Genomic DNA, 18,558 nt, shown 5'->3' on the forward strand with positions numbered 1-18,558 from the left:
TAATAACAATGCATTATCATGAATACATTGTCATCTGATTTGGTTGATGTGTCTGTCAGCCATGTCCACCACCTTCACAATGAGGGTAAAGACTGGAGACAAGAAGTATGCGGGCACTGATGCCAACGTGTTCGCCATCCTGTACGGCATGAAGGATGATACAGGTAACGATGCTTTACAGACACTGAGATAGGTGATATACATGTTTGTGTCCTAGAGCGTGTGTATTTGTATATCCTACTAACTATGGTATTTACTGCTGTGTGTTTTCACAGGCATCATAATGCTGAAAGCATCCAAGTTACATAAGAATAAGTTTGAGCAGGCCATGATCGATGAGTTTACAGTGGAAGCTGTGGATATTGGAACACTGAAGAAAATACGCATAGGGCATGACAACTCAGGTTAAACAAGCTCATACATATATATGATATGTGATTACACATATTATGTACACACACACACACACACACACACACACACACACACACACACACACACACACACACACACACACACACACACACACACACACACACACACACACACACACACACACACACACACACACACATTTCCAGTGATAATGTGTTATGCCTATACAGGGGCAGCATCAGGCTGGTTCCTGGACTGGGTAGAGGTGAATGCCCCCTCCCTGGGCCAGAAGCTGAGGTTCCCCTGTGGTCGCTGGCTGGATAAGGGAGAGGACGACGGGGCCATCGTCAGGGACCTCTTCCCTGCAGACCTCCAGACTGAGCTCTACACACCATGTAAGAACCAACCTGCAGCATACTATACTTAGATAACCCACGTTATAGCCGACTAGCATACCACTACTCTACACAGTGTTACTGTCCTATATCAAACCATATAAGGCCATACCTGGCATACCAAGAGCCAGCCTAATGACCCTGTACTTATTGTAGATAACACATATCGTACAGGACCTTATACTACCATACCATGCCATATAGGCCTGGGAATTGCCAGGGACCTCACAATACAATATTATACCGATACTTAGATGCCAATAGAATATGTATGCCATTCTCACGATTCTCACGATTCTATATGTATTGTGATTCAATACTGCGATTTATTGTGATTGTCTGCTACAGAGAGACAAGAGAGAGCATGACAAAATTAGTTTTGATCAGTCAGGGAAATAAAAGTGCTGAAAACATGTTGGCTCAGCATTTAAAAAGAAGATGGAGAACAAGCTACCTACAGAAACCAAAACAATTAAAAATAATATAATATATGTACACTACCGTTCAAAAGTTTGGACACGCCTACTCATTCAAGGGTTTTTCTTTATTTTTACTATTTTCTACATTGTACAACAATAGTGAAGACATCAAAAGTATCCACCCTTTGCCTTGATGACAGCTTTGGAAACTCTTGGCATTCTCTCAACCAGCTTCACCTGGAATGCTTTTCCAACAGTTTTGAAGGAGTTCCCACATATGCTGAGGACTTGTTGGCTGCTTTCCCTTCACTCTGTGGTCCAACTCATCCCAAACCATCTCAATTGGGTTTAGGTACGGCCAGGTCATCTGATGCCGCACTCCATCACTCTCCTTCTTGGTAATATAGCCCTTACACAGCCTGGAGATGTATTGGGTCATTGTCCTGTTGAAAAACAAATGAGCTAAGCAAACCAGATGGGATTGCGTATCGCTGCAGAATGCTGTGGTAGCCATGCTGGTTAAGTGTGCCTTGAATTCTAAATAAATCACTGGCAGTATCACCAGCAAAGCACCCCAACACCATCACACCTCCTCCACCCTGCTTCACGGTGGGAAGCACACATGCGGAGATCATCCGTTCACCTACCCTGCGTCTCACAAAGACACAGCAGTTGGAACCAAAAATCTCAAATTTGGACTCATCAGACCAAAGGACAGATTTCCACTGGTTTAACGTCCATTGCTCGTGTTTCTTGGCCCAAGCAAGTCCTTTCTTATTTGTGTTCTTTAGTAGTGGTTTCTTTGCAGCAATTCAACCATGAAGGCCTGATTCATGCAGTCTCCTCTGAACAGTTGATGTTGAGATGTGTCTGTGAAGCATTTATTTGGGCTGAAATCTAAGGTGCAGTTAACTCTAATGAACTTATCCTCTGCAGCAGAGGTAACTCTGGGTCTTCCTTTCCTGTGGTGGTCCTCATGAGAGACAGTTTCATCATAGCGTTAGATATGATATAGTTTTTTTGCGACTGCACTTTAAGAAACTTTCAAAGTCTTGACATTTTCTGAATTGACTGACCTTCATGTCTTAAAGTAATGTTGGACTGTCATTTCTCTTTGCTTATTTGAGGTGATCTTGACATAATATGGACTTGGTCTTTTACCATTCCTATCTTGTCACAACTCAACTGATTGGCTCAAACGCATTAAGAAGGAAAGAAATTCCACAAATGTAGTTTTTACAAGACACACCTGTTAATTGAAATGCATTCCAGATGACTACCTCATGAAGCTGGTTAAGAGAATGCCAAGAGTGTGCAACGCTGTCATCAAGGCAAAGGGTGGCTACATTGAAAATTCTCAAATGTAAAATATATTTGGATTTGTTTAACACTTTTTTGGTTACTACATGATTCCATATGTGTTATTTCATAGTTTTGATGTCTTCACAATTATTCCACAATGTAGAAAATAGTAAAAATAAAGAAAAACCCTTAAATGAGTAGGTGTGTCCAAACTTTTGACTGGTACTGGTACCCTGTGTATATACAGTATATATTTTTTTACAAATTGATATTGCGATATGTAACTGTATCAATATTTTTCCCCCATCACTAATGATACATCATACCCTAAGCCTTGTTTTCCCTCTGTCACAGTTGTGCCCTATGAGATCAAGACGTTCACCAGTGACCTGTTTGCAGCGGGTACAGACGCAGATGTGTTCATCGTGCTCTACGGCCGAGACGGGGTGTGCACCCAGCAGAGGTCTCTCTGTGTCAACAAGAGGGAGAGGACCATGTACTTTGAGAGGGGAGCTGAGGACATGTTCATCGTTGAGGTACGACCAGACAGTAGTCACCCATAAGACAATGTAAAGAGCAGACAGCTGTGTAGGGAAAATATTATTCTGGAATGAGGATGATAAGGATGTGGATGATGTGGATGATGAGAATGTTTCTCATGATGATGATGATGATGATGAGGGTGATGTTTCTGTAACATTGTGGAGTTGGAGGACGTGGGTGATGTCATAGAGAAGATCCGTATTGGTCATGACAACAGAGGGCTAAACGGAGGCTGGCACCTGGACAGAGTGGAGATCAGACGACTGCTGAGGAAGGGGAAGGTACACAGGAGAAAGGCTACTCTGTTACTCAGTTACAGAGCTATAATCAGCTTACCCTCCCCAAATCCTAACCTCAACCATTAGGTACAATTTCTAAATAACTGATCTAAGACCAGTGTCTAGCGGCAGGGTAAAACTACACCGGTCTTCACTATTATATATCAAAATAATACAATTTTTAGTCACAAGGTGGTGCTTTTCTCCTCTTGGAGAGACCTGGAGTGTATTCAGTCGCACACTGCTGCTCTGGCTTTCTCTAGGGGTCGGAGACTATTATCTTCCCATGTGAGCGCTGGCTGGCCAAGTCAGAGGATGATGGAGAAACAGTGAGAGAGTTAGTACCTTCTGACATCATAACGGAGAAACTACTACGAGATGGTACCCTGAAAGTCAGCGAGGTTGAGGTGGAAGATGCACTGGAGAGTACGTACACACAGACACATGCAAACACACGCTAACACACGCACGCACACACACACACACACACATTTAGGCCTAAGCACACACGCCCTCGCATAAACACACCAGCTGGTGCAAACACGCAAACAAATACACACACACACACACACACACACACACACACACACACACTCGCACACACACACACACACACACACACACACACACACACACACACACGCACACACACACACACACACACACACGCACACATACAAACTGGAGGCTGGCCATTACAGCAGAATGCACCTCTTTGTTTGTCAGACTCTTTGTCTGCCAAGTAAATAATGAGGCAGTTTTCTGCTTAAATTGGTCTCTTTCTCTTCTGCAGTCACGCAGAGTGTCGGCAATTTGTTCCCATTTGAACACTTCAGTACATTGTTATGCCTTCCGTCTGTGGGTTGTCTATCTGTGTTTTCTTATCTATTATCTGTGCCCATCTCTGCCCGTAGCTCACACTTACAAAGTGTCTGTGATGACGGGCGATGTTTACGACGCAGGCACCGATGCCAACGTCTTCCTGACCATCTACGGAGACCTGGGAGACACTGGCGAGCGCAAACTCAGCAAGTCTGAGACCAACGGCAACAAGTTTGAGAGAGGAGCGGTAAGAGACAGAATACAGACCTTACCGTATCCCTAACTAGGTATCCCTGACTACGTATCCCTGACTACGTATCCCTAACTAGGTATCCCTGACTATGTATCCTTGACTACGTGTCCCTGACTAGGTATCCCTGACTATGTATCCCTAACTAGGTATCCCTGACTATGTATCCTTGACTACGTATCCCTGACTAGGTATCCCTGACTACGTATCCCTGACTACGTATCCCTGACTATGTATCCCTAACTAGGTATCCCTGACTACGTATCCCTGACTACGTATCCCTGACTAGGTATCCCTGACTACGTATCCCTGACTACGTATCCCTGACTAGGCCTTTCTGTCATTCATGTGAATGTTTATTGGCTTTTGCATCACAGCATAAAATTGGACAATAATTTTGAGGCAGTATACACTGAGTGTATAAAACATTAAGAACACCCCCCCTCCTTTTGCCCTTGACTCCAATGCTTTCCACAGTTGTGCCAAGTTGAATGGATGTCCTTTGGGTGGTGGACCATTCTTGATACATACAGGAAACTGTTGAGGGTGAAAAACCCAGCAGTGTTGCAGTTCTTGACACAAACCGGTGCGCCTGGCACCTACTACCTTACCCTGTTCAAAGGCACTTAAATATTTTGTCTTGCCTGTTCACCCTCTGAATGGAACACACATACATACAATCCATGTCAAAATTGTCTCAATGCTTAAAAATCCTTGTTTAACCTCCCCTTCATCTACACTGATTGAAGTGGATTTAACAGGTGACATCAATAAGGGATCATAGCTTTCACCTGGTCAGTCTGTCATGGAAAGTGCAGGTCTCCATAACATTTTGTATACTCAGTGTATGAGCCCCTGCCTTCTATTCCAGGTGGATAAGTTCACCATTGAGGCGGTGGACCTGGGTCAGGTGTTTAGAATGAAGATTCGCCATGACAACAGCATGATGAGTGCTGATTGGTACCTGGACCAGGTGGAGGTGGTTGACGAGGATACGGAGGAGGTCTTCCTGTTCCTGTGTGAGCGCTGGCTGTCCAGAAAGAGAGAGGACAGACGCATCGAAAGGATGTTCTATGTCAAGGTACTGTTATAGAGGCCTTTTGGCCTTGGTGTGTGTGTGTGTGTGTGTGTGTGTGTGTGTGTGTGTGTGTGTGTGTGTGTGTGTGTGTGTGTGTGTGTGTGAATCTGTGAGTATTCTCTCAGGGTTACGAGGGGGAGAGGGAGACTATCCAGGGCAGTAAGAAGAGCTCAGCCCTGATCATGAAGAGTGTGGACAGCAACATGAACAAGAAGAAGAAGAAGGGGGAGGACGTCCAAAAGGAGAGCACCAGTCAGTAAACACACACTGCTGTCAATATAAACACACACATCCATTCACAACCCCCTCCCCCAGCACACACACATTGACAAAAAAAGAGTTATGAAAACAGACTGAATTTCACCAGTTTCATACATTGCAATGAGCTGATTGATAACTCCAGACAAAAGTCTTTATTTGCATTCTGCTTTGTAGAGGCAGAGTTTGGAGAAACAGCTGCTCACCCTTACACATACAATCAAACACATTACCTTGTGTCTCTGCAGTCATCCCATACCACTTCACCATTTCCACGGGGGAAGAAAACGATGCCAGTACCTGCAGCAGGGTCTATGTGATCATCATGGGGCCAAACCACACCCAGACACAGAGGCTGTGGCTGGACCTGCCTGGGGGGAAGAAGTGCTTTGAGTCTGGGTCTCTGGAGTCCTTCGAGGCTCATGGAGCTGATGTTGGTGAGATTAAAAAAGTGGAGGTAAGTACTTGAAATGGACTGAAATAGACGCCAGCAGAGCCATGTATTTAAAGAGTTGGGCCAATGCAGTTTCTGCATTATGATGCATTTACATGACACATTCTAGGAGCGCCATCCTAGTGGCTGAGGACTTTAATGCAGGGCAACTTAAATCGGTTTTACCTCATTTCTATCAGCATGTTAAATGTGCAACCAGAGGAAAAAAAACTTTAGACCACCTTTACTCCACACACAGAAACGTGAACAAAGATCTCCCTCGCCCTCAATTTGGTAAATCTGACCGTAATTCTATCCTCCTGATTTCTGCTTACAAGCAAAAATGAAATTAGGAAGTACCACTGACTCGCTCAATACGGAAGTGGTCAGATGACGCAGATGCTAAACTACAGGACAGGTTTGCTAGCACGGACTGGAATATGTTCCGGGACTCATCCGATGGCATTAAGAAGTATACCACATCAGTCACCGGCTTCGTCAATAAATGCATCGATGACATTGTCCCCACAGTGACCGTACGTACATATCCCAACCAGTAGCCATGGATTACAGGCAACATCCGTACTGAGCTAAAGGGTAGAGCTGCCGCTTTCAAGGAGCGGGACTCTAACCCTGGAATCCCGCAATGCCCTCTGACGAACCATCAAACATGCAAAGCGTAAATACAGGACTAAGATTGAATCGTACTACACTGGCTCCAACGCTCGTCAGATGTGGCAGGGCTTGCAAACTATTACGGACTACAAAGGGAAGCCCAGCCGCGAGCTGCCTGTGACACGAACCTACCAGATTGACTAAATTACTTCTGTGCACGCTTCGAGGCAAGCAACACTGAAACATGCATGAGAGCATCAGCTGTTCCGGACAACTGTGTGATCACGCTCTCCGTAGCCGATGTGAGTAAGACCTTTAAACAGGTCAACATTCACAAGGCCGCAGACGGATTACCAGGACGTGTACTCCGAGCAGGCATTGACCAACTGGCAGGTGTATTCACTGACATTTTCAACCCGTCCCTGGCCGAGTCTGTAATACCTACATGTTTCAAGCAGACCCCCATAGTCTCTGTGCCGAAAAACACCAAGGTAACCTGCCTAAATGACTACTGGTCAAATGACTACTGAAAAGCTGGTCATGGCTCACATCAACACCATCATCCCAGAAACCTTAGACTCACTCCAATTTGCACACCGCCCCCAACAGATCCACAGATCACACAATCTCTATTGCACTCAACACTGCCCTTTCCCACCTGGACAAAAGGAACACCTATGTGAAAAAATCCTTCTTTAACCTCCCCTTCATCTACACTGATTGAAGTGGATTTAACAGGTGACATCAATAAGGGATCATAGCTTTCACCTGGTCAGTCTGTCATGGAAAGAGCAGGTCTCCATAACATTTTGTATACTCAGTGTATGAGCCCCTGCCTTCTATTCCAGGTGGATAAGTTCACCATTGAGGCGGTGGACCTGGGTCAGGTGTTTAGAATGAAGATTGCTGTTCAGCGTTCAACACCATAGTGCCCTCAAAGCTCCTCACTGTTTTCAACTCTCTAGAGACAGCAAGAGCGGTAGAGATACTCTGAATGATCGGCTATGAAAAGCCAACTGACATTTACTCCTGAGGTGCTGAACTGTTGCACCCTCTACAACCACTGTGATTATTATTATTGCCAAAGGCTCCAGCTACCCTAGTCATAGACTGTTCTCTCTGCTACCGGACGGCAAGCGGTACCGGAGCACCAAGTCTAGGTCCCAGAAGCTTCTTAAGAGCTTCTACCCCCAAGCCATAAGACTGCTCAACAGCTAATCAAATGGCTACGCTATGTACATATTACTTCAATTACCTCGACTAACCACATTGACTCGATACCGGTACCCCCTGTATATAGCCTTGTTATTGTTATTTTATTTATTTTTTGAATTTTACCCCTTTTTCTCCCCAATTTCATAGTATCCAATTGTTGTAGTAGCTACTATCTTGTCTCATCGCTACAACTCCCGTACGGGCTCGGGAGAGACGAAGGTTGAAAGTCATGCGTCCTCCGATACACAACCAACCAAGCCGCTGCTTCTTTAACACAGCGCACATCCAACCCGGAAGCCAGCCGCACCAATGCGCCGGAGGAAACACCGTGCACCTGGCCACCTTGGCTAGCGTACACTGCGCCCAGCCCGCCACAGGAGTCGCTGGTGTGCGATGAGACAAAAGCCCTCCCTAACCCGGGCGACGCTAGGCCAATTGTGCGTCGCCCCACGGACCTCCCGGTCGCGGCCGGTTACGACAGAGCCTGGGCGCGAACCCAGGACTCTGATGGCACAGCTGGCGCTGCAGTACAGCGCCCTTAACCACTGCGCCACCCGGGAGACCCTTGTTATTGTTATTTTATTGTTGCTCTTTTATTTTTTACTTTAGTTTATTTAGTAAATATTTTCTTAAGTCTTATTTTTCTTAAAACTGCATTGTTGGTTAAGGGCTTGTAAGTAGGCATTTCACGGTAAGGTATTCAGTGTTTTGCTACACCTGTTGTATTCAGCGCAAGTGATAAATACAATTTGATTTGATTTGATTTGATTTACATGACACTGCAACATTCTTTGCCAGTCATTAACTAATACATGGGGAATATTTAAACAGTGCTATGTAACTGAATGTCTGGAATTAGACCTACATTCTAAAAGTCGGCCTAAATATATGGCTCTGGGTGCCAAAACTAATTTTGGGTGCCGATAAGCTTAAAATGTAGATGCCAGTACTTATCATATTTTAGTGGCAATATTTTATAAGGGGTGCTGGTACTCAAGCTGTAGAACATTGAGTTGAGCACCGGTCCAACTCGAGCACGGTCACATTACACACACACACAGGCACACACACACACACAGACACACACACACAGACACACACACACTACACACACACACACACACACACACACACACACACACACACACACACAGACACACACACACTACACTACACTACACTACACACACACACACACACACACACACACTACACACACACACACTACACACACACACACACACACACACACTACACGCACAGACACACACACACTACACACACACACACACACACACACACACACACACACACACACACACACACACACACACACACACACTACACACTACACACACACACACACACACACACACACACACACACACACACACACACACACACACACACACACACACACACACACACACACACTGTTTGATATTATTGCTCTATGCCCTCCTTGTAGCTCGGACATGACGGCGCCACTCCGGAGAGCTGCTGGTTGGTTGATGAGCTAGCTGTTGCCGTGCCAACCAAAGGGGTTAAATACATTTTCCAGTGTAAGTGCTGGTTGGCCAAAGATCGGGGCGATGGACTGACTGCCAGGGTGTTCAACGTGTTGGATGCAGATAGCATCACCATCTCCCAAAAGGCAAATATCATTACATTAGTTCCCTTACTGGTACAGTATTCAGCTGTACTTACTCTACCTCCTAGTTAAACATCCATTACCTGCTAATACAATACTGAACACCTACAGTACATTGTCATGTCTGTTTTATGTATAAAGCAGGGAGGCTGCTGAGGGGAGGACAGCTCATAATAATGTCTGTAACGGAGCGAATGGAATAGAATCAAACACATGGAAACCATGTGGTAAATGTTGATACCTTTTCACTTACTCTGCTCCAGCCATTACCACGTGCCTGTCCTCCACAATTAAGGTGCCACCAACCTCCTGTGATACAAAGATACTGTTAAACACAGCCTTTTTGTCACACTGATCAGTTTAACTGGCAAAATATGTTCATTTAATGTGTTCATTGATTTATTTGATTGGTTCATTTATTAGTTGACTGATTAATGAATTGATTGATTGATTGCGTGTTATTGTCAGATCATCTATGAGGTGACGGTGGTGACGGGAGATGTTCAGAACGCTGGGACAGACACCCAGATCTACGTGTCTGTGTTTGGGACCAACGGCACCACAGAGGAAATCCTACTGCAGAAGAACGAGGACAGGTAACAAACACACACCTGGCCCAAAGTTCACCCACCTGACCAAATGTTCACACTTGAACAAATGCACAGATTTAACACACTCAAATAAACACAGCCCAAAGACATCAAGTGGTATTGAAATTACCAAACTACAATTTTATTCAACATTTGGCACACAATTGGCCCAGCGTCGTCCAGGTTTGGCCGGGGTAGGCCGTCATTGTAAATAAAAACCACATAAAAACAATCTCCAAATAGCATAGAATTGTCTTATCTACTGTGCATGTGATGTGAACTAGTGGTGTTTACAGTATAAAATACTCTCCCTTCATGCATTACGCTCACACACACTCTGGCTGTCTTTAGGTTTGAGCGGGGTCAGGAGGACACGTTCAGCCTGGAGGTCGATGATATTGCTCCCCTGAGGAAGATGAGGGTCCGTGTTGACGGCTCTGGTAGCCGACCTGACTGGTTCCTGGCTAAGGTCAGCACTGGAAAGATGTCACAGTCTACACTCTTAGAAAAGGGTACCAAAAGGGTTCTTCACCTGTCCCCATAGGAGAACCATTTTGATTCTGGGTAGAACCCTTTTAGGTTCTAGATAACACCTTTTCTTCTAAGAGTGTACCGACTTAATTCAACAAAGAGTCCACACACCACAGTTGTAGGGTCTTTGATTAGTCAATCAATCAATCAAATATATTTATAAAGCCCTTTTAAAATTAGCCGATGTCACAAAGTGCTATACAGAAACCCAGCCTAAAACCCCAAACAAGCAATGCAGATGTAGATTACTTCATGTTTACTGTAACAGTACAATAAAATACAATGATAACAGGTGTAGGGATTTCTGCAGGGATTGCTACATTAACTAAGTGTGTGTGTGTGTGTGTGTGTGTGTGTGTGTGTGTGTGTGTGTGCGTGCGTGCGTGCGTGCGTGCGTGCGTGCGTGCGTGTGTGTGTGTGAGACAGACATGGGTGAGGCTTTGCTGTCTGTAAGTCTTAGGTCACAGTGTTGCTCAATTCACAACTTCCCTCTCTTGCCTCAGTCACACCGACAGCATCATTGAGCAAAATGGTACGCAGCATCATCTGGATATGTGTGTAACAAAAGTTCAACATTCACCTTCAGCTACCATTTCTGTCAAGCCGTCTACTCAAAGAGTCTGATGCATAGGTTTGATAAAACTCACTCACTCACTCACACACACACACACACACACACACACACACACACACACACACACACACACACACACACACACACACACACACACACACACACACACACACACACACACACACACACACACACACACACACACACAGATCCCTGCCTGCAGGCGATAGGTCACTGGATAATTCAGCCACACACACCAGACAGACAAACTCATGCAATGCTGCACAGTAGGAGTCAGAGTGCATCTGGGTTGAGCTTCAGTGAATGGCATGTAATTGTATTGACCCATTTCAGTCAGTGTGGGGTTGGAGCTAGCCTGGTTGCCTTGTCTGTTCCGTTATTACATTCCACTCCGTGTACATTTGCCATAGAGACAGGTCTTTCTTCACTCTAAAAATATGAACATTCTATCATTAATGAGCTCGAGGAGATCAGATGAATTGATCCTGATTTGATAACCCTCACAGTTATCCTCCAACCACAAAGGTTATGCAAATATTGCAACTCTCACCTTTAGAGTGCTACTCACGTTGTGAGCAAAAATGTCTTAGCTTTCCTAGCTAACAGCTAAATGGTTTTGACTTTTAATTCTAATTCTATTTCCAAGACTCCATATGTTGTCATGGGAAATGTTAATGTTATTTCCAACAACCAATAGCAACTCCGCCGGAAATCCAGCTACATATTGAACATTGAGATTGCCAAAAGGCCAGTCTCTTTGGCATATGCCACAAGGAGTAGAATTCTACAGAGACTGGTACCCAGACTAGGTTGGAGCATGCAGGCTGCAGAGACTGAGATGAATCTGTTCACCGCAGACACACAAAGCAGCCTGGTCTCATAGACTAGATGTAACATAACAAACGTAAATGTGGGACACTCAAATTAATATGATATGTTACGTTTGGTATGGTTACATAAGACAGGAGGTTACTTAAGGCAAAAATGAAAGTAGGGTGGGGGGTTGTTTGGTCAGAGTGGATGAGTGTGCATAGAACGGGAACATCTAGCAACCCAAAGGTTGCGTGTTTGAATCTCATCACAGACAACTTGAGCATTTTAGCAACTTTGCAACAATGAAGTATGTTAGCTAACCTTTAACCTAACTCCTAACCTTAACCCCTAGCCTAGCTAACCTTAGCTTTAGCCACCTACCCACTTAGCTAACGTTAGCCACAACAAATCGGAATTTGTAACATATCATACATTTTGCAAATTTGTAACACATTGTACGAATTTCAATAACTCTGTTCCAGTTCTGTTTGATGGTCAACATTGAATTGGCAGCTGGCTTTTCCTTTTCAGTACAAAATTCACTATGATGCCAAGACCTTACCACTAAGATGGGAAAAAAGGCATTTCCTATGCAGGAACAACCCCTCCATGTCTCTCCAAATCACCCAGTCTGCCTCTAGACTAGCCGAACAGTAGCTAAGCAGTCAGGGCTCATACCCAGCCGTGTCTGTCAGTGGCTGGTCCGTGTCCTTGAAATGACCCAGTAGCTGTACAGCATCCCAAAACAGATGTGTACTGCCAACGTTATGGATTACACACACAGAGCATGTTTATTTCAAATGGCCACTGCAGTGAACTGGGCGCACTGCCAGCATGCTAATCCCACTCAAATTAATATATTGATGGAAGTTAATGCAGGTTGGGCTGCCTGAGCCAAATCCTTAGGTTTTTATAATGGGCTAATTTCTTCAGTTACACCCTGTCCATGACAAAGGATCAAATACACTGGGAGAGGCAAGTGGAATAGAGATATGCTCATCATGTTACAGTATTTATATATACAGTATATGTATATTTCTGCATTTTATCACTATGGATTATGGCTCATCTTTGTTGGTATTTGTCTGGCATTGTCCTACGGATAATGCCATTGTCCTACGGATAATGCCATTGTCCTACGGATAATGCCATTGTCCTACGGATAACTTCTGTACAGCACTTTGAGGTATCAGCTGATGTATATAGGGCTATATAAATACATTTGATTTGATTTGATTGTCCTACAGATAATGGAATTGTCCGAAGATAATGGCATTGTCTTACAGATAATGGAATTGTCCTAAAGATAATGACAAAGGTATACAGATAATGACATTGTCCTAAAGATAATGAAGTTGTCCTACAGATAATGGCATTGTCCTAAAGATAATGCATTGTCTTACAGATAATGGCATTGTCCTTCAGATTGTCCTACATACTGTACATGCATAGTGTTGATTGATGGTTTCTCCCAATAGAATTACAGCAGGTATGTAAAGGCATGGACTCCCATCCTCACCCTTTAATATGCGCAATACAATATAAATGTGTAAAAAGGTTGCTACTGTAGGTAAGAATTTGTCATTGTGTCAGTCACCTGGTTAATTAATACATATTAAAAAATGATAATTATTGATGATTTCCCTCAGATCATCATGCGTAACCTGACCACAGAGGAGGTGTCAGTGTTCACCTATGAGGAGTGGCTGTCTAAGACCAAAGGACCCAAGAGGACCATGATCTGTGAGATGGCTGCTGTGGTGGATGAGGAGGAGATGGTGGAGATCACCACCTACATTATCCAGGTCAAGACCAGCGACATTGGAGGTGGGTCAGTCAGTCAGTCAGCCTGCCAGTCAGTCAGTCGGTTAGCCAGGTAGCCAGTCAGTAATTCAGTCAGCCAGCCAGCCGGTCAGTCAGTCAGTCAGCCGGTCAGTCAGCCAGCCAGTCAGTCAGTCAGTGGCAGTGCACAGACAAACCACATTCTACAGTCTTCATGTTTGTCCATCATGTTTGTGTGACTGACCAGAGTTCCCTATTCATAAAGCGTCTGAGTAAAAAGTGCTAGGATCTGTTTTGTCTTTTAGATTATAATAAATGGATAGGAGAACCTGATCCTAGATCAGAATTACTACTCTGAGACGCTTTATGAATACAGGCCCATGTATCAAACTCGACTATATTATCCCACTGAATTAAAGCTGAGTAATTACTGTAGTTCCTGAACCACATTTACTACATTTGCTTGTAATCACACTATTCCTCCCTTTCTTCCAAATCCATGCTATTTATCCTACACTGCACCAGATTCAGCTTCAGTCCTGTTCCTAACTAGCTGGGATGTGCCTGTTACACTATATTCTCCTGTTTTACTTTATCTCTGTGGTGCAGCGGAGTCTTTGCTGCTCGGAGAGACGCGAAGCAGCAGCAGAGGTGGAATACGACAATCCATTTTGAGTCATAGAGGCTAATGAAAGAGAAACTTCTCTGAAACCTCTCACTCGGCTTTGGTTCTTTAGCCGTGCAGTTTTCCACCGCAGAGGAGAGAGAGGAAGACTGCTGTTTGACACGATAGAGGGGCTAGGTGTCTAAGCTAACTTCAAAGAGCTCGTCATTCTGCCCTTGGCTGCCTGTGTTACTGAAGACATGTCTTCTCACCAAACCTGTGTGTGTGTGTGTGAGGGTAATAATGATAATGAGCAGAGCTGTCACACACAAGACATCAGTGAAGCACTGACTGCTCTGTGAACATTACACACACACACACACACACACACACACACATACACACACACACACACACACACACACACACACACACACACACACACACACAGGTTAAAAACATGTGAGACACGTGCACACACTCAAGCACACACATGTGAATCAGAGGAAACAGGGCTTCTCTGGTTTCTCAATTGAGGTTTGATAAGTTAGTTGGTTAGTGGTTAATGGGGGACTATTGGAAAGGTAGTCTATGGAAGTAAATTGTATTGGTGATTTGATTATTTTTCAAGAATGTCGGATTGCTGATGGTGAAGTGATGTTTGAAAAGGCAGAAGGTTAGTAACTGATGGGGAATGTTTGCAGGGACCTGTTTGTAAAATCAGTCTATGAAAATAAATTGTATTGGTGATTTGGAATGTCAGGAATGTCTGAAAAGGCAGTCTGGTGACTGTACGGTTATTGGTGAATGGATTTTTATGAAGGCTGTAGTGTCGACTGGTGGCGAGTTGAGCAATGAAAAGGCAGGCAATTAGTGGTTAATTTTTAAGGCTGTAGGCTATACCTGCTAAGGATGAGTTGAGATTCATGAAGGTGTAACAAAGGTGGCTCAGTGAACCATGTTTGCATGGCCTTTAGCTCAGAGAGCTAACACAGTCTTGTGGTGCGCATGAGATCTGGGTTCGAATCCCAATCAGCCAATAGCACTGCAGTTTTTCATAGAAGTTGGTGACTCTCCTCCCTCTCTGCACAGGGGCAGGCACTGACGCTAACGTGTGGATCATTGTGTTTGGAGAGTGCGGTGACACTGGGACCCTGGCGCTGAAAGAGTGCCAGAAATCCAACAAGTTTGAGCGCAAGCAGACAGATGTGTTCCGTTTCCCTGACGTGCTCAGCCTCGGGGAGCTCTCTAAGGTTCGGGTGTGGCACGACAACTCAGGTGAGCCAATCAGTCATCAGGAATATGATGACATGACAATTACGATCACAGTGAACCAGTCAAAATATGAAACCTGCACGCCTATTGACTGTAACTAACCTTGCACTGTGTGTATGCACCAACTGATGATGAACTACTAGATCAATTCTTCAGGTTTCTCAGCAATACTTTGACTCAAAACACAACAATATATGTTTCACGCCTGTCTTTCCCGTCACTTGTTTCATACTCTTATTGTTATGTCATGATCAGGGCCTGCTCCAGGATGGCACATAGAATACATTGATGTGAAGGATGAGGCCTTGGACAGGACATTTCGCTTCCCCTGCGACCGCTGGTTGGCTCAGAACGAGGACGATGGTCAGATCATGAGGGAGTTGTCCTGCGCCAACAACGACATTTTAGACCTCAACGAGAAGACCAGTAAGATCAGCCGCACACAAGCCTTATCTCTCTTTAGTAGGGTCCAGTGTTTCTCCTGGTCTGGTCATCCAGTCAGGAAAATCTCCTAGCTTTACATTACTCCAATCAGATCATAATGAAATCACTACAGTGTACTGTATTATGTAATCTACTTTGAATCCTATTCTATTGCAGTGTTTCTCAAATGCAGTCATCACGTAACCCCAAGGTTGCAAATGTTTGTACTAGCCTGCTAAGCTCTTTATTAGCTGAATCAGGTCTGCTTGTAATGGGCAAGAACAAACATTTTCAACATTGGGGTTACGCCAGGACTGGACACTGACCATACTAATGTCAATGTTTGCCTAATGGACTGTTCATATGAATACAGTCTTCCCTGGGCCAAGCTAACGCACTGTCTACTTTTGATTGAAAGAATATGAAATTATTACCACCACGGCGGACACAGACGACGCAGAGACCAAAGAGAACGTCTGGATCGCACTGGAGGGGAAGAAGGGGCGTTCAAAAGAATTTATGATGGAGAACTCATCAAAGAAAAAGAGGTTCTTGCGGTACGCTGCTCTTCAGATTAGTTTAAAAATGGCAGTTTTGTTTGTGTAAAGAATGAGCAGAAATTATTGGGGTTTTCTCCCTTTTTTATTACGACAGCCAGGCTCATTGGAATGATCTCCCTTGGCACAAGGAACGCTTTTACAGACTCAACAGTATACTCTACTCTCAAGGAATTCAATCACTAGTAATAAACTCATTAGACGTTTCCAGGCATGTAAAGAAGAGCTCATGAAATCTAATCCGACAATCTATTTTTCTAGAATAACATTTTTGCTAAATGATTAAATTCTAGTCAGTTGTAATATTATTCCCTTGTCATATTCTTTAATGGTTTAAGGTTATGTGGCTTTGTTATTTTCATTCAGGGGAAACAAGGACAAGTTTGAGTTCTCCTCCAAACAGCTAGGGGACATCGCTGGCATCTGCCTGGGCCACACCCCCAAGGATGGGAAGAAGGTGAAAGGTGAGGCGTTCTGGCACGTGAAGGAGGTCGTTGTCATAGAGAAAGTGCTGGGCAACAGGTGAGTGACCCCTAGCCTGACCCCAGGTATATAAACCACCTGGGGCTTATTCGGTAGGGTGCAAAGCCCTGCAGCTCACAATATACTGTGTGGAAACCAAGGAGTTTTGTGTCTTGTGGAAGAGACAATCATTCTCCTTCTCTATCCCAGGTTCATATTCATCTGCAATGCCCTGATCCCCCTCTCCCCGAAGAGGGACGAGTTTGTGACCATCGAGTGCACCAAGGCCATTGAGAGCTTCGCCAGCAAAGCCCGCAGCCTGGTGCCTGTCAAGTACGAGATCATCCTCATCACGGGCGACGAGAAGGGGGCAGGCACCGATGCCAATGTCTTCATCACCATCTACGGTTCCAACGGCGACTCGGGCCGCCGGTCGCTACGTCAGAAGTTCCGCAATCTGTTTGAGCGTGGCCAAACGGACCGCTTCCTGCTAGAGATGTTGGACATGGGTGAGCTGCTGAGAGTGTGTGTGGAGCATGACAATACCCGCCTCAGCCCCGGCTGGCTGCTGGACCGCGTGGAGGTCACCAACACAGCCAACGGTGTAACCACCATCTTCCTGTGTGGAAAGTGGCTGAACACCAAGAAGGCGGACGGACAGATCTTCAGGGTCCTCTACCCAAAGTACTAAAGACCTCATATTGAGACTTCTCCACTATATGAAAACGTATGTCCTTTGCACAGCAGATGATAGAGGCCTCGCCGTGTGTTGGACTCTACCCAAGCAACTCCGTAATGAAGAGATACAAACTCTTTGAATGGAGTTTGGATGTGGGCAACGGTTTCATTTTAAAAATGTTATTGCCTCTATATGGTCATGATCTCAGGAAAGGAAAATGTTTATATATTTATTACTACATTTCTAGAATATCTTATAGTTTAGCTTTATTGCATTACTACTGAAGGCAAGTGGCCTGGCGTTTATGGCTAAAACACAATAGGGTCATAAGGCCAGGTAACATGATTGTGCCACCATTTTAAAAGTACCCATTATCAGGAATGGCATGTTGCTCAGCTGCTTGGTTGTAAATTAGGTTTTATAAGAGAGTATACAATTTTGTACTGCTTATTCCAAAACACTTTTTGTTTTTCAAAACTGCTTTTTAAGATTGTGGTTTGACTGATGTGTTCATCTCCCGGTGAGATTTCGATTACCTTGTGAAGACAGACCTCAAAAGAGGATTGTCAACCTCATCAGGATGGAGATCATGTCTCATTCTCAATGAAAGCAT

The 18,558-nt window shown here is 44.5% G+C and overlaps 1 protein-coding gene across 1 annotated transcript in view; it reads left to right on the forward strand.

Moving 5' to 3' along the window:
* The window catches only part of LOC139408450 (lipoxygenase homology PLAT domains 1a), a 50,041-nt gene extending 31,737 nt beyond the window's left edge, over window positions 1-18,304 (forward strand). The window contains exons 24-42 of the mRNA XM_071152362.1: window positions 60-164; window positions 276-404; window positions 606-770; window positions 2,846-3,027; window positions 3,199-3,315; window positions 3,576-3,738; window positions 4,227-4,381; window positions 5,256-5,465; window positions 5,588-5,714; window positions 5,969-6,177; window positions 9,452-9,637; window positions 10,103-10,230; window positions 10,576-10,693; window positions 13,813-13,990; window positions 15,642-15,827; window positions 16,080-16,250; window positions 16,666-16,804; window positions 17,171-17,326; window positions 17,477-18,304. Of these exons, the coding sequence (XP_071008463.1) occupies window positions 60-164; window positions 276-404; window positions 606-770; window positions 2,846-3,027; window positions 3,199-3,315; window positions 3,576-3,738; window positions 4,227-4,381; window positions 5,256-5,465; window positions 5,588-5,714; window positions 5,969-6,177; window positions 9,452-9,637; window positions 10,103-10,230; window positions 10,576-10,693; window positions 13,813-13,990; window positions 15,642-15,827; window positions 16,080-16,250; window positions 16,666-16,804; window positions 17,171-17,326; window positions 17,477-17,957 (3,305 nt within the window). The 3' untranslated portion in view covers window positions 17,958-18,304. The remainder of the gene's footprint in view (window positions 1-59; window positions 165-275; window positions 405-605; window positions 771-2,845; window positions 3,028-3,198; window positions 3,316-3,575; window positions 3,739-4,226; window positions 4,382-5,255; window positions 5,466-5,587; window positions 5,715-5,968; window positions 6,178-9,451; window positions 9,638-10,102; window positions 10,231-10,575; window positions 10,694-13,812; window positions 13,991-15,641; window positions 15,828-16,079; window positions 16,251-16,665; window positions 16,805-17,170; window positions 17,327-17,476) is intronic.
* Window positions 18,305-18,558: the final 254 nt, after the last annotated feature.

The sequence above is a fragment of the Oncorhynchus clarkii genome, chromosome 5 (genome assembly GCF_045791955.1).
Source record: "Oncorhynchus clarkii lewisi isolate Uvic-CL-2024 chromosome 5, UVic_Ocla_1.0, whole genome shotgun sequence".
NCBI classification, from domain to species: domain Eukaryota; kingdom Metazoa; phylum Chordata; class Actinopteri; order Salmoniformes; family Salmonidae; genus Oncorhynchus; species Oncorhynchus clarkii.